The sequence below is a fragment of the Babjeviella inositovora genome (assembly GCF_001661335.1).
Source record: "Babjeviella inositovora NRRL Y-12698 unplaced genomic scaffold BABINscaffold_12, whole genome shotgun sequence".
Lineage (NCBI taxonomy): Eukaryota > Fungi > Ascomycota > Pichiomycetes > Serinales > Babjeviella > Babjeviella inositovora.
In genome coordinates this window covers 91843-108270 of record NW_017566849.1, presented here as the reverse complement: position 1 = coordinate 108270, position 16428 = coordinate 91843, and the positions used below count along the sequence as shown (strand labels likewise).

Below are 16428 nucleotides of genomic sequence, written 5' to 3'. Positions count from 1 at the left end.
CCAGGGCCGTGGTGGGTGCCGTTGTAATAAAAATACCGCCTCTTGTCCCAGCACTATATGTGAGACTGGGTCGGAGCTGTTTGACTAGTAGATTGTAACGCGTAATACTCCTAGGTACCGCATAAACGGAAATTCGAAAGCGGTGCAGTGAAGGCCATGGGTCCAGGGAAGATTCCGCTCACAAAGCGCACTATAACCTTACATTATATAAAAGTATATGTTTTCAAACCGGCTGAACCCTAAATGCTGGTGAAACTCGTCGTGAGAAGAAAAACAGTGTTTAATACCTACTTTTGATAGGGGCTGTGGCCATTGAACGCCGCACCATAAGTAGAATTTTACCTCCGACACACTTATGTTCTTCTATCTTTCAAGGTCTCGGGAGCCTATGTGACCGAGACACTTGATTAAATATTTGAAGCCAAAATTATAAATTAATCGTATGTTTAACTATATATTGCGTCGGAAGTCCAATGTGGAATGTGTATATCTGAGCATATCTAATTAATTTTCTAACTAATAATACATATAGAATTAACCTGCGCCAAAGTTATCCGCGGTTCTTACTCAAACATACCTACATATCCAGGTGAACCGTATGAAATTAAATATTCGTTACCTTTGACACATATAAGCAAGCCGATAGAAGTTCGAGTTCAGTTCTTGAAGTCATAGTCACCCGTAATATACACATATATATTCCTTCACACGGGTATATCCACGCTGCAACTTTGCCGCACCCTCTGAACACGTAAAATTTGAACTCACATGCGTCCAAACCGTTCAATCCTGTCCGATTCGTGTCCAGACCAAATTTTCAGTGGGCGCACGTTATATAACCCGCCGCACACTACGAGCCCTGGCGCTGCTGCATAATAAATTTTTCATGCATATCAGACCCCATTAATTAAAATACAAGTGATACCAGAGTACCCCGCCACAGCATGTCGGACGTGAAGCCTTTGTTGAGGGCAATTAGCCATTATGGCCCCATTACTGCGTTGAAATTCAACTCACATTACCTCCTTGCGGCGTTTGGCTGCGTCTTGCGCGTGTACAACCTCGACGACAACAGCTTGGTGTTCGAGAGGCAGCTCCTTGCGAAGAATAAAATACACGGCATCACCATTGATAACGACCGGGTCGCGGTATTTGGGGGCAGAAACGTGCTCTTTACCGATTTCGCCACGTTGCTCCAGTACGACCCTGCCCAGGAGGTTTTCCAGGAAAAAGCCGTGGGCGACTGGATCTTTTCGGTTGAGTTTTCCGGAGGCTCTGCGTTGATCTTAACGGCTCACAATGTGGTGTTGGAAGTGGATCTCACCAGTTGTGCCATTCTCCATCACCACACCTGCGGCGAAAAGTCCATTTTGTACGCGGGCTCCATCCGCGTGGTGGAAGGAAAAGACCCGATTGTGTGTGCCGGTACGGTCATGGGAGGGATTCAACTCTGGAACATGAGAACCAGTGAGCTTTTACACACCTTGGTAGGTCACGAAGGATCCATTTTTGGCTGTGAAATCTCCCCCGATGGTGCCCGTATCGTCTCCTGTTCCGACGACAGATCCATTAAGATCTGGGATTTTGAAACGGGCAAGAACATCGCTACCGGATGGGGCCACGGCTCGCGTATCTGGCACTTGCAGTTTTTCGACGCCAATCACAATTATACCAAGGTGTTCAGTTGCTCGGAGGACTTGACCGTCAGAGTGTGGACCCTTGACGTTGCTGCCGGGGAGTTGGCCTGCAACGAAACCTGGGACTGCCACTTGGGGAGACACGTGTGGTCAGGGGATGTGAACGAAGAGAAGCAGATTGCGGCCAGTGGGGGCGCGGACGGGAGACTTCGTCTCCATCTGTTGAAGCCGTACCTCAGTGATGGCTTCAGCTACAACAGAGAGTCCTTTAGCTTGGCAGAAATCGCCGAAGCTACGGGCGTGGAGTTTTTCAAGAAAGAGATTTTGAAACAGTACGTGGCAATGGCCTCTGGGGTGCTTGCGGTTTCGTCCAGGGGAAAATTTTTCCTCTACAACTTTGAAAAATGGGTCTTTCTCTTCCAGGACGACAAGTACGCCGAGTTTGCGATTCTCAACTGCATTGAAACGACTGACATCGCAACAGTGACTGCCAGAAGCGGTGATATCTTGCTTTTGAAGTTTAAGGACGGGCAGATCGAGACCCGCAAGGAGGTCCAGGAGACCAACTTGGAGGGTGCCAAGATTGCCAACGTTTTGTCTGTCAATACCGATGGAAAGTTGGTGCAAATGACCGATTGCCCGAACCCGAAATACCCATACATCTTGCGAAGCATTGACCAAAACTTGGACGTCGCCACCACTATCCTTAGCAAGCCTCCACAAACGTTCACTACAACCTTGTTGACCTATGACGCCATCAATAACTGGTTGATCATTGGTTCCCGCTTCGTCACCTTTGCTGTCTATGACTTGAACGTCTCTGGAACCGTAGAGATGGCTGATGTCTTTAAGCGACTCTGCCCTGGCGATACCATCTCTGCCATCAGCGTGACTGAGAGCAAGAAAAACGCGGTTATTCTTTTGGTGATTGTCAAAGACGGGCAGTACTTGTACGTCGAGCTTACCAAGGCCGATAAATTTTCCTTGAAAATCTTACACAAGAACATTCTTTCCAAGGGGTTCTTGGAGGGCTCGTTTCACATCGGCCAGGACCTCTTCTTCTACGGATTCAAGAGCTCGCACTTCTACATTTGGAACGAAACCAGGCAGATGGAGGTGTTTTCAGAGTTCTGCGGCGGGCCTAAGAGGCAATGGCGGTTAGTCAGGACCGCTGAGGACGCCGCCCACCTCCACTACAAGTTCATCTTCACCAAAGCAGACCTTGTCATCCGGACGTTCAGTATCGAGAAAGACACCTGTGCAAAGTTGTTGACAACCGGAACCAACGGACGGGAGATCAGAAGTGTGAGTGTCTCACCAAAGCTCTCTGGCTACAGATTGATGGCCACCGCCTCTGAAGACGCCACCATCCGCTTGTCGAAGCTCACCGGCACGGGGGCCGTGGAAAACGTCTGGCAGTTGAGAGCCCATGTTTCGGGGTTGCAACAGGTCAAGTTTATCACCGATGAGTATTTGATGTCCTCCGCTGCTAGAGAAGAGTTTTTCGTCTGGAAGATCACTGACAGGGCTGGTAAGGTTCCGCTAATCACGGATTTCGCGGTTGTGGCTCCAAGCTCGTCCAACCCCGATTTGAGAATCATGGACTTTGACACCATGCCTGTGTGCGAGGGCAAGGCCTTGTCCGGTTTTGTGATCTCTACCGTGTACTCTGACTCCACGATTAAGATCTTCTACTTCGACATCGAATCTAAAAGCTTCACTCTCTTGGTTTCCGACCACTACACCACCTGTTGCGTGTGGCACGTTAGGTTCATCTTTGTCAAAGAAGTCGGCCGGTTCTACTTGCTCACCGGTGCCACCGATGGCCACGTTGCCATCTGGGACATTACCACCAATATCATCGCCAATTTTGCCTACACCGCGTGCTGTAAGGCTGATTTTTGTTTGAGCGTGAAGGAGCTTGGTGGCAAGGTGTCGCAGCTAGGGCCGTTATTGGTCAAACAGGCAATCCACCAGAACGGAATCAAGGACTTGGAGATTGTCTCGTATGGGGATAAGCTTGTTTTGGTAACCGGTGGTGACGATAACGCCCTTGGAGTGTCCCAGATTTCGTTCACCAAGGGAATTTCCTTTGTCACTACCCAGTTTTTGGAGAACGCCGCGTCGTCCACCATCACGGCGGTTTGCCAGATCGATAGCACCAAGCTCATGGTGACGTCTGTGGATCAGTACATCAGAATCTGGGAGTTGAATGGTGACGGCAGCGAGGTTACATTATTGGATGAGCGTTACACCACGATTGCCGATACCGGCTGTGCTACAGTGACGGAGTTTGACGGCGCCAAGGTGGGGTTGATTGCCGGGGCCGGGTTGAGTGTCTGGGGATTGAATTAGAATTTGTTATACGTGAAATACAATGATAATGAGAGATTGGATGTATTGGTGGAGGGGATTTGGGAACAGCTTGAGAAGACGTTGGGGGGTGATGACCCGACGAGTGGAGTGATTTGGGTTCTCTAGGAAAAGAAAGGCATAGGAACTCCACGAAAATCTCACCCTACCGAGGTAATATTGATATCTGAATGTAGATATGTCTACGAGAGCCCAGAGTGGGGATAATGGAAGGTAACAGGAATTGTTATAGTTAGCTATATCCAGGTGACTCTTTCGATATTTAGAAGAGCCTGATTTACTAGATCCCGGCTCAGGCCAATTATTAGCCCAATTGTTATACCTATGGGCTAAACTAGCACATATGTAGCGGAGCGCTAGCCTGCGTTTACAGTGAGGTCCGAGGTATGTAACTGGGCCAGAAAATATCACATCTAAATTAAAATACATGCCGAATTCCATGATTTTATATTTCATACTAACCACAGCCCTTTACGCTATCCATATACTACAATAAGCGGGGTTACATCAGAAGTTTTGTGCACCGCGCCCATGTCGGAAACAATGAGAGTGCCAGGGTCAAGTTGCAGGCAGCTGTATGACGTGTGGCCAAGTGCTCATAACCACATATTGATCTACTAGCAGATCCAGAACCGTCCAGCCTTACATCGTCAGCATGTGTCGGGGCTGCAAACGAAACAATGACAGAGAAAAAGCTGCCAATTCAACAGCTTCAAGGTCGAATAATTGCGCGATTTTAACTAGCGTAGCTTGATACACTCAGCATTGACCATTATGAATTCTTGCGGGCTTTCGATTTTTGCATATGCAGAGGCCTACAGACTCGCCGCCTTAGGGCAAGATATCCGGCAAGGGACTCGGTTGGGAAATACATATCCTGCACCGAGCTGAAAAACAGGCATGGTATTTTGGTTGCCAGAGTTTTCATCCGAGGCTATTGAAGCGTTTAATTTCAAGTTTTGGACCGAAAATCGTCTAGGCATAAAACGTCTCCGTTTCGACTCGCAGGCCACTGTAATTCCACTTCTGATTGCCGTCAATACAGCTCTCCAAGATGAGCAGACAAAACGCGACTCTTGCACGCAGCATTTCCGACTCCCAGAGTGTTGTCTCCTATGCGGAAACTAGCACAGATAACGAGAGTTTTGCCACAGCCTTTAGTGACCTTGATAATATCTCGACCAGATCTAGCGGCCGGGGAAGTTTCAGTGGGGTTGAAGATACCACCTCCATTGCCGAGACTATTATTCCGGATGAAACGGCCACTGGCATCGTTATTGCTCCTACCAGCACCGTTGTTGCTCCTACCAGCACTGTTGTTGCTCCTACCAGCACCGTTGTTGCTCCTACCAGCACTGTTGTTGCTCCTACCAGCACTGTTGTTGCTCCTACCAGTACTGTTGTTGCTCCTACCAGCACTGTCGTTGCTCCTACCAGCTCCGTCGTTATCCCGCTCGATAACACCACCATTCGCACTGTTACACAGGTTCCCGCCCCGGATTTAGAGTCATTGGAAAAACGAGACTCGGAGCCTGCTCCTGAAACCCTGATCGCTGCTTCTGCTCCCATAATCACAGAACAGCCGGGTGCCACCTCTCAGCCAGTAGAACAGCCGGTTAAGGAGAGCACTACGCACTCTGATTCGTCCGTGAGCCCTTCGCCTGCGGGGACGGAATCCTTCGGGGAGCAGCAGCAGCAGCATGCCCGGAAGGAGAGATACAAACATGATCCCAAGAACGACTGTGTGCTGTTCTGGTTGTCCGCAGCTGGATGTTATGGGGTCTGCGGCGACTGTCCATGCAACACCACCAGCGGCACCTTGGCCTCTGTGTTGACTAACTGTTTTGCGGTGCTCTCGGTCAGTGGGTGCGCTGCCTGTATTACCGTGTGCCACGACACCTAGGCCTCATTTCTAATATCTAATTTCCTGCAATATCCCTTGTTTTTATACGTCAACGGTAGTGAAAAACCTCAAATTTTTTACAGATTTTATGGTATTCTCTCCGTCGTAAAAGATACGTCTCCGTAACTATATCACTTTTATCTATTACCGTACTATCTCATCCACTGGGAGTTTCGCTTGAAGCTTGGTTTATATAATCCTGGTATCTCAACGCGACAGCAACTTTTTCAAGCCCAGAAACGTATCAATGTATATCCCCGATACTTTATTATAAAGGAAAAATAACCCCCACCAGATGAATCTTCAAACTCCCCAGGTGGGCCAGATATCGGGTTATCCGTTCTAACTGTAGACAAACGTGCATGGCTGCGTATCTAATCTAAGGACTTATAGCCGAAATTGAGACTTCAGATCAACTATGTACGTCTAACCTCCTATCGGCTGTCTGTCAGGGCTAGAACCCCGGAACCAAAAGACCCCGAAACTCTTTACCAAGCCATCTCAGGGGTTACATGGGGTTATGTATCTAGCCAGGAATATTTTTGCGTTTAAATCCTTGATGGTTCAGTCGCCCCGGACCCTCACAGCCAATCCACGATTAGCCACCCCCCACTAGAGATACTGCAAACCCCGTGGTACGCCTATAGATAAACCTGCAAGTATAGTTCCATTTCAAGTAAACGCTGTACGGGCGTCCGCCCCGATAAGCTCTGTTGTGCGGGATTCTGTCACATCACGTGCGCACAGGTGATCTTCTAAGGTTTAGGCACACGGATGAACCACTAAAGTTTGGGCGCGCGGCTACACAATCTAAGGGACGACCAATACTAATGAACTTCTGCCCCCCTAGATGAATCAAGCAAATATTCCCCCAAACTTTGAATGTTTGGATCATAACTCGCCACTAAACCTCGTAAGACAGGATAGAACCCTGAAGGGAAACAAGCATTGTAGCGCCCCTGAGCACGTGTACTACCTAACCACGTGAAAATAGCATTTGTCAGCCACCTGCATCGTATGCACCTCTCTAAATCCTTGGTATAAAGCTCGACATATTCCCACCAACGACGGGATTTTTCATGCTACTGTCCCTGAGAGATCTTTATCGCAAACGTCAACCATTCCCGGCCGATCTGTTGCACAACCCCCCGCGACATCCCCCTGAGTCTAGTCTGCGCATCCTTTCTGTGTTCGCGCATTTCTTTTTTTTTTTTTTTCCAGCCCGAGCTTTTTTTTTTTTGAAAGGCCTCCTCTTCTTCACATTTCTGTACACTCAGACAAAACATATAACTTTGCACTCAAAAGACATTCAAAAGACATATAGTTCGCAAAGAAACAACTAAGATGGGCTTGTTATCGCTTGGAACTCCGTTGACGTGGCATGAGGCCAAACAGCACAATAACTTGGTGCGCTCCAACGGGATTGAGCAGTTGATCAATATCCACCGCCAAAGCGCCGCGCGCACGCACGACAAGTTCTACTGGGGGGATGAGGTCGAATACATGTTGGTGAGGTTCGACGCCGCCCTGTCTCGTGCAACCTTATCCATCGACGAGGATGAGATCTTGAACGTGTTGCACGACGCGCACCCGGAATGTGTCGCGCACAATATCTCCTTCCACCCGGAATATGGCAGATACATGTTGGAGGCCACACCGGCCAGACCGTACGACGGGCGTGCGCTCGCGGACTATCTCTACGTGGAGCAGAACATGGCCTACAGACGGTCCGTATCGCGCGCACACCTTCCGAGGGACGTGGTGCCGCTCACGATCACGGCGTTCCCACGCATGGGGTTGGCGGGCTTCACCTCGCCACCGCACGAGCCAAACGGCGTAGCGTCGCAATCGCTCTTCCTCCCGGACGAGATCATCAACCGCCATGTGCGCTTTCCTACGTTGACCGCAAACATCCGCGCGCGCCGCGGCAGCAAGGTTGCAATCAACTTGCCGATCTTCCGTGACACGCGCACCGACATGCGTGATGCTCTGATTCCCGCGACGCCGCGTGGCTTGTTCACGCACGACTCTGAACCGTACCAAGGCGCCGCCTTACCTGGCCACGTCTACATGGACTCTATGGGCTTCGGGATGGGCTGCTCGTGTCTCCAGATCACGGTGCAGGCACAAGACATTAATGAGGCGAGATACCTTTACGACTCTTTGGCTAACTTTGCGCCGGTGCTTTTGTCTGCGACGGCCGCGTCGCCCATCTTCAAGGGCTATCTTGTGGCGCAAGATGTGCGGTGGAACGTTATTTCTGGTGCGGTGGACGACAGAACGCCGTACGAGCGCGGCGTGGCACCGCTTGCGGAGCACAAGCTCTTTGGCGGGTTGGACGTGGACGAGGCGCGCACGGACAAGCACGCGCCGCACGCGCGCGACGGGAAGGACATTCAGCGCATTCCCAAGTCGCGCTACGACTCCATCTCCAACTACCTCAGCGACGAGCACACCACCGGGTACTATAAGCCGGAGTATAACGACGTCGCGGCGCCTATCAACGCAGGGGTGTACGCGAAGTTACAGGCGAACGGCTTTGACGCAGCGTTGGCGAATCACTTTGCGCATTTGTTTATCCGCGACCCGTTGGTGTTGTTCTCCGAGCGGGTGAGCAACTCTGACAATGCGGTGGATAATGACCACTTTGAGAATCTCCAGTCGACGAACTGGCAGACATTGCGCTTCAAGCCGCCGGCTCCGTTCGTGGAGGGCCAGACGGCGGCGGATCCTGAAACTCCCGGTTGGCGCGTTGAGTTCCGGCCGATGGAGATTCAGGTGACGGACTTTGAGAACGCGGCGTACTCTGTGATCATTCCATTGTTCGCGCGCGCCATCTTGAAGTACAAGCCAAACTACTACCTTCCGTTGAGCCAGGTGGATGCCAACATGGTGACTGCGCATGGGGTGAATTCTGTCTTGGAGGGCAAGTTCTATGCCCGAAAGCATACCGGGCTCGATGTTTCCGACTTTGCGGGGTTCGACCTTGGCTGGTTCGACCGCAAGATTTCCCAGTTGCAGAGCCACACCGCGCCTGTGGCGACCGAGAAAGATGAGTATAACCTTGCGAATGGCGTGGCGGTAGCCACGGGTGATGATTCGGTCGTGGAGGTGTCTGTGAACGACGTGATCAACGGGACGGCCACCCAACCCGGCTTGGTTCACATGGTGACAAAGATTATTGCTTCCACGTATCCAGATGCATCGGTGGAGCAGTTAGAGCAGCTTCAGGCATACTTGAAGTTGGTGTCGTACAGGGCGAGTGGGAAGCTTCCAACGTTTGCCAAGTACGCGAGGGACTTTGTGGTGGCGCATCCCGCGTATGAGGCTGATTCACGTGTAAGTGAGCAGGTTAACTACGATTTGTGCGTGCGGGTGGCGCAGGTGACGGCGTATGAGGAGGTGGGGTTGTTTGGGAAGGAGTTGGGTGCGTATTTGATGAAGCACAGGAGGTAGTCAAGGTTAGTTATTGGATTTTGCTGAAGCTGGAACGAGGTTTTTTTTTCCAGGCGATGATATATTGCTGATGGTGTATGCTACTGGGGGATCCGTATGACTGGGAGTTCTGGGTTTAAATCCTGTGACATGGCCGATAGATTTGCTAATGTTTTTAATCGAGAAAGCAAACTCTGCGGAATCTTTCAGCTTGACCCAGGCTTCGCTTGTCTATTAAAGATCTGACTCATATTATCGAAAATGAGCTTTCATCGTACTTCTTTTTTCCCCCTTTTGATTATATCAGACCGCATGCTTTTTTTTTATCCTGGCGTATTTTGTATTTATTTTCTGTTTTACTTTTTCTTGCATGTCAATCCATATAGTTTAGCATACCAGGTTGAAGAAATAAGGTTGGTCGCAGATACGCTCCTGTATTAACCTGATCAACGCTCACCTATATGTGTAAAGGGTGATTTTAAACGCATTTAATGCCGTAATCATCGATTGGCGGTTGTCACCCTGGGGATTTCCCGTGACATAGCTGGGGTTCATGTACTGTTCATAACCAGTCACCTGTACAGGTTACTGCGTACGGCACCACGAGTAGCTCTCGACTACCTATAACTACTCTCGGTAGTGCTAAATCTCATCTGCTTTTTTAAACCGAAGCTATACTGTTGTAGGCCCTCTGGATTATTCATAGCCCCAAGGCTTATGCTATGTGAATTCTCGGTCGTGCCCCACCCCATTATGAGCCCTTGCTGGGCGCAATTTTTTCGCCGTCGTCCCGCTGAGCAACACGATAACGACGACGTCTCCACTTTTTGCGGCTCTCAGCTCTCTTATACCACTACTCTTACCACCTTCTCTCTATTACCGCCTATTTAATCCGCCGATTAACCTATTCCTGTCACTCAATTTATAGATTTCGTCCTTCCTCACTCAATTCAAGATCAGATATTAGCCACTGAGTTACATCTTGCTACACATTCAATCGAACCATTCCATACCCTCCAATTTAAGAGCACAATGTCTGACTGGAAACAGGAACTAAATATCCCGACCCGGGACACGCGTCCGCAGACCGAGGACGTGACCAAGACTAAAGGAAACTCCTTCGAGGATTTCTATCTCAAGCGCGAGTTGTTGATGGGCATTTTTGAGGCCGGGTTCGAGAAACCGTCGCCGATCCAGGAGGAGGCCATTCCGATGGCGCTTTCCGGCAGAGACATCCTTGCCAGAGCGAAGAACGGGACGGGAAAGACCGCCGCGTTCTGCATCCCCGCGTTGGAGAAGGTCAAGCCGAAGTTGAACAAGATCCAGGCATTGATCTTGGTGCCAACCAGGGAGTTGGCATTGCAGACGTCGCAGGTTGTCAGAACCTTGGGCAAGCACTTGGGCGTTAGCTGCATGGTCACCACCGGAGGCACGTCGTTGCGTGACGACATTTTGCGCTTGAACGACCCAGTGCACGTGCTTGTGGGCACCCCGGGCAGAGTCCTCGACTTGGCGTCTAGAAAGTTGGCAGATCTTTCCGAGTGTCCGTTATTCATCATGGATGAAGCTGATAAGATGTTGTCGCGTGAGTTCAAGGTGATTATCGAGCAGATCCTTGCCTTCTTCCCAGAAGACCACCAGTCACTCTTGTTCTCGGCCACGTTCCCGATGGCTGTCAAATCTTTCATGGAGCAGCACCTCACCAAGCCGTATGAGATCAACTTGATGGACGAGTTGACGCTCCGTGGGATCACCCAGTATTACGCGTTTGTCGAGGAGAAGCAGAAGTTGCACTGCTTGAACACGTTGTTCTCGAAGTTGCAGATTAACCAGTCCATCATCTTCTGCAACTCCACCAACCGCGTGGAGTTGTTGGCCAAGAAGATCACCGACCTCGAGTACTCGTGCTACTACTCGCACGCCAAGATGCCCCAGAGTGCCAGAAACAAGGTCTTCCACGAGTTCCGCCAGGGCCAGGTCCGTAACTTGGTTTGTTCTGACTTGTTGACCAGAGGGATTGACATTCAGGCTGTGAATGTTGTTATTAACTTTGATTTCCCCAAGACCGCAGAAACGTATTTGCACAGAATCGGGAGATCTGGCCGTTTTGGCCATCTTGGGTTGGCTATCAACTTGATCAACTGGAACGACAGATTTAACTTGTACAAGATCGAGCAGGAGTTGGGTACCGAGATTAAGCCGATTCCGTCATCCATTGATGCATCGTTGTATGTCGCCGAGAACTCTTCTGCCATCCCTACTCCGTTCAAGATCGACACCTTGCCAAATGCCAACCAGCAGAACAATAGAGGTGGGTACGAGTACAAGGGCCAGCCAACGCCTAATGACAATCAGCAATATGTCCAGCTGTACCAGCAACAACAACCGCAACAGCAACAGCAGCAACAGCCACAACAGTACCAGCAGCCACCTCAGGGCTACCCACCTCAGGGCTTCCCACCACAAGGTTACCAGCAGCAATACCAGCAGCCACCTCAGGGTTACCCACAGGGCTTCCCGCACCCTCCACAATAATCTTTGTTGACTCATGTGACTTCCCTCCCGACTGTATATTAACCAAAGCCCGGTCTGTCTGTATACTAATTTTTATCTCCAAAATGCACTTTCCAAAAATAAAAATCCAAAAAAATCTTTTTATCCTTTTCTTCTACATTTTTGTCTTTTGTTTTGTTTTTGTCTTGGAATTACCTTGACCGGAGCCATCACTGACTCCTATTTTTGTTTGGCTTATGACTTTTTTTTCTTGATGTCGTTAATGACTTTTTTTTGGACTTGGTCCTGACTTTTTTCTTTTTTTTTTTTTTTTATTTTTTTATTTTTTTTATTTTTTTTATTTTTTTTATTTTTTTTGCCCTTCGCATGCTCTCAGAGATGAATCTATATACAAGCATTTCGGTATTAATACGTTTGATACCGTACTGGCGACTGTTGAATTGTAAGTGCGGTGGAGTTATGTACCAATATCATAGAAAGGAAGGTTTTCATGTATGAGGGATATTCCTAGTATACTTCAGCAATTGCTTTCATCTTCTCCAAAGTGACTATCCTTTGACTAGCCTTCCCTCAGCTGCCGAGATACTATATTGATCTATATTGGGACTTCAACTGCTCTATTATCATTGATAGAGAAGGAACAAACGGCTAGTTTCCTATGGGGTAGAGCATGACTATTGACAGCCCAATACACTCTTACCACTATGGCTCATCCAATAGAGATTTGTAACAAATTATAAAACACGAGGTCAACTAATGTTATAGCAAAACGACGCATGCTTTGATAGACTTCCACTCAGCTACAAGCCTTTTCGCCACCAGGACTATAACGCTCGATTGATATGTACATATGAGGGCGTTCAACGCTTAAAGTATATCTAGATTATGTTTGCTTAATCTTTATAAACAAAATCCGTGAGCCCCGGATTCCATTTTAACCTAGCAGCTCGGTGGTGAATTCGCGGCCTGCCGCATCTAAGCCTCCTTTCTACGGAGATACCCACTTCACCAACAACAACTCTGAGATTGGAAACACTCCAACATTATTAAACTAAACAACAAAGGCGCTATAATCCCACTACATTCCCCCTCCTAGTCGTGTTACAAGCATGCTCTACTGCCCCTTCTCATTTTTGCTAGTGACAGTTAGGTCGTGCGCGGACCGGTAGCTAGCAAGAAGCCATGTCACACAAAGCTCGAGGCAATGGTTAGCGCTGACATCCCCAGCCCTACTTGTTTTTGATCCCCTTTTCGTTGCACTTGGTACCAGAGCTGGTCCCATCATATCATTACTAGACATTGCCACCTTCCCTCCACCCCCGCGTACCACTTGCTTTTAGTAACCCCAGCCATACCGTTCTGTATCATGCTAAGACAGCCATCATCTCTCTCCGATAGACGAAACAAGAAGTTGCCGCCGGCGCCACTAGCCACATTGGACTCCATTAATCTCACATTGGACCCCAAAAGTCCGCACAACGCGTCCAAATTCTCCAATATACGCATCGAACAGGTGACGCCGAGCCAGGTGACGCCGAGCCAGACGGACTTCCGCACGCCAAACGACCACCTATTACAGCCAAAGAGCTTGAAGCGGAAGAATCTCAAGCACTTGAAGATCAGTGGCAGGCCGGCAGAAAATTCACAGACGCCCGACGCGCGCACGCCGACGGAGTTGCTCATCCTGACGCTCTCGGGCCTTGACATGAACGACCTGGACACCAACAAGATCTTTCTCAACTCGGCCGACTTGCTCACGCTCAAAACGTTGGGTGCAGGTAGCTCGGGAACCGTGTCGAAGGTGCTCCACCTCCCTACAAAACAGACTATGGCGAAGAAAATCATCCACATCGACGCGACGCAGACCGTCCAAACACAGATAGTGCGCGAGTTGCGCATCATGGGCGAGTGCAACCTGCCGTACATCATCGGCTTCTTCGGCCTGTTCCTTAGCGAGGGCCATGTGATCATTTGCATGGAATACATCGACTGCGGCTCGCTCGACAAGGTGTTGCGGCTCAGTGGGCCGTTTCCGGAGTTCATGTTGAAGCAGGTGTGCTATTGCGTGTTGCAAGGACTAATATACTTGTACGACACCCACAAGATCATCCACCGCGACGTGAAGCCGTCGAACGTGTTGGTCAACTCCCGCGGCGAGATGAAGCTTTGCGACTTCGGGGTCAGCCGCGAGTTGATCAACTCCCTCGCCGACACCTTTGTGGGCACCAGCACGTACATGTCACCGGAACGCATCCAAGGCGGTGTGTACTCCATCAAGGGTGACGTGTGGTCACTCGGGCTCATGTTGATTGAGCTAGCGGCGGGCTCGTTTCCGTTCGGGGACAACTCCACTGTTGCTCCGGAGGGCATTTTGGATTTGCTCCAGAGCATTGTGAATGAGGAGCCTCCAACCTTGGATCGCACGCGCTTCAGTGCCCCGTTGTGTGACTTTGTAGATTGTTGTTTGCGCAAGGAGAAACAGCGCAGCGGCCCTTGGGAGTTGCTCGACCATCCGTTCTTGCAGGGCATGAGCGACGGGGTGTATGACAAGGAGATCCGCGCGTGGGCCAAGAAGGTGCGGAGGATACAGAAGGGCAAGGTGTAAGATGGAGAAGAAGCTTGTACGCCAATTGAAGAACGTAGAATTTAATAAATGATAGCGTAGTTTATGCCCGTAAGCTTTGTTTCGATCGCTGACTAGTTTTAGGCAGTGGCTCATCTGTGATACTCGAGATGTAATCGAGAAACTTCGAGTTGGCGTGAATATTGTGATTGGAATAAAGGCACCTCACGCTAATCCCAGTGTGGTTTTGTCAGGGCATACCTGTTATTGGTAGAGTAGAATGCAATATCCAGACCCGAGTTAGTGATTTGTCGTATGCGTACTTAGCAAATCTACACCGGAGGGAGCCCTAGGAATAAGGGTCGTTACATATGAATCAACCAGGGCTATACGAGATTCCTACTCTTGATAGCTCTATGAGTAAACTGATCCCTGAACATTCCGCGCTACCCCGATAGATACGAGTTTATTCCAGGAACATCTCCTTCCAGTACTATGGATTCAGCATATCTACGATCCATCTAGAAGACCGACTTGTGGCGCCAGCCTTCGCAATCTGTGATTGATTTACGGCCCAACTAAAACGTAGTTCTTTGACCTAGTCACTGTTCCAATTCCTGGGTGTACTGAAACACCCCTATCGCATACCTAATTTTGGGGTTCTACAGAGATCTTTGCACAGAGTAATTATGAAACGTTCTCTATATATTATACATGTAGCGGAAGCTATAAACAGAAGCCTGCTTTACAGACTTAAACAAAATGGTGAGGGATCGTAAGTCGTGTCAATATTCTTTTATTCGACAGTTGGTCTCTGAGGAGAGCTCTCACGGGCTCTGGAAGCGTCGGCACCGTCTCTTTCGGCGTTTCTGTTTCTGAACCCGTTGACATCATCACCTCTGTTTCTACCACCGCGGCCGCCTCTACCACCACGGCCACCACGGCCACCTCTCCCTCTCCCACCACGGCCTCTACCTCTGCCGCGGAAGGAACTTCTCTCACCGTCTTCACCATCCTTGTGGTTGAAAGATCTTCTTCTAGTCTGGTCGCCGAACTGGTTCTCGGCTCTCTTGAGCTCATTGTACTTGGAGAAGGACATTATGAATAATGGCTTGACAGATGGTTCAATAGCGGCATCAACAGTCTCAGTAGCAACCTCAGCAACAGCTTCAGTAACTGCCGCAACATCTTCGGTAACTTCTGCAACAGATTCGGTGGCTACTTCAGCAGTCTGGGCAGCAGCAGCGGCAGCAGCAGCGGCAACAGCAGCTTCACTCATAAACCCATCTGGGTAGGTCACCTTCTGATCCAAAAACTTGTTAAACTCTTCAGTGTCCTTGAACTCAACAAAAACCTTACCGGTAAAGGCACGGTCTCTCTTCTTCAATCTGACCTGGTTAATCTGGCCAAACTTACTAAAGAACTCTTCGGCCCGTTCCAACGTGAGATCAACCGGGAGATCCTTGACCACAACGGTTTTCTCTAAGACTCTTCTCTTGGCTTCCTCAGCCGGGCCGATTGGGTCCACCCTTCTGACAGACTCTTTGTCCTCAGACAACTCCAAGAAGGTAGAGGTCTGCAAAGCAGCAACAATGGTATCCACCGGTCTGTATCTCTTCATTCTGTTGAAAGTAGCGATGGAGGAAATCTCGACCCAGCCGTCGTTGGCCTGGGTAACGTTCCAGAGGTACTTGTCGTTAGGCAAGTTGGAGTCGGAGAAGTAGAATTCAACCTGCTTCAAAATTTCTTTGCTCAAATCTTCGGTGGACATTATTTTTGGCGTGGGACCGTCTAGCTGTTGTGGGAGAGATAAACAAATCGGCGTATAGATATGTCTGATGTAATGTCCAGTGAAAAAAATCTCTGCGCGCAGGACGTGCGCGCGATCAGAAATGATGGAGCCCTCACATTTGACGCCAGGCGATTTCTGGCGTTGACTTCCCGATTGGGCAAAAGCAGCTATAGCTGCTTTTGGCGTGGGTTACAGTTAGGGGCAAAGACAA

General features: G+C 49.5%; 6 protein-coding genes across 6 annotated transcripts; 5 read left to right on the top strand and 1 right to left on the bottom strand.

Moving 5' to 3' along the window:
- Positions 1-923: 923 nt before the first annotated feature.
- BABINDRAFT_163021 (uncharacterized protein) lies at positions 924-4433 on the top strand (the record flags this gene model as incomplete). Its single annotated transcript, XM_019129674.1, has 1 exon — positions 924-4433. A coding segment is annotated over exon 1 (3043 nt), but the record flags the coding sequence as incomplete, so codon positions are not given.
- A 522-nt stretch (positions 4434-4955) lies between these two features.
- Positions 4956-6055, top strand: BABINDRAFT_163020 (uncharacterized protein). The gene has a single exon (XM_019129673.1). It carries the CDS (start codon positions 5065-5067, stop codon positions 5911-5913), a length of 849 nt encoding a protein of 282 aa, XP_018983296.1. The 5' UTR covers positions 4956-5064; the 3' UTR covers positions 5914-6055.
- An 824-nt stretch (positions 6056-6879) lies between these two features.
- On the top strand, positions 6880-9772 carry GCS1 (glutamate--cysteine ligase). Its single transcript, XM_019129672.1, has one exon. The coding sequence runs from the start codon at positions 7258-7260 to the stop codon at positions 9367-9369; it is 2112 nt and encodes a 703-aa protein (XP_018983295.1). The 5' UTR covers positions 6880-7257; the 3' UTR covers positions 9370-9772.
- A 411-nt stretch (positions 9773-10183) lies between these two features.
- DHH1 (DExD/H-box ATP-dependent RNA helicase) lies at positions 10184-12003 on the top strand. The gene has a single exon (XM_019129671.1). The coding sequence runs from the start codon at positions 10381-10383 to the stop codon at positions 11881-11883; it is 1503 nt and encodes a 500-aa protein (XP_018983294.1). The 5' UTR covers positions 10184-10380; the 3' UTR covers positions 11884-12003.
- Positions 12004-12928: 925 nt separating this feature from the next.
- HST7 (mitogen-activated protein kinase kinase) lies at positions 12929-14527 on the top strand. The gene has a single exon (XM_019129670.1). It carries the CDS (start codon positions 13229-13231, stop codon positions 14465-14467), a length of 1239 nt encoding a protein of 412 aa, XP_018983293.1. The 5' UTR covers positions 12929-13228; the 3' UTR covers positions 14468-14527.
- A 573-nt stretch (positions 14528-15100) lies between these two features.
- LHP1 (Lhp1p) lies at positions 15101-16234 on the bottom strand. The gene has a single exon (XM_019129669.1). The coding sequence runs from the start codon at positions 16194-16196 to the stop codon at positions 15222-15224; it is 975 nt and encodes a 324-aa protein (XP_018983292.1). The 5' UTR covers positions 16197-16234; the 3' UTR covers positions 15101-15221.
- Between the last annotated feature and the right edge of the window lie 194 nt (positions 16235-16428).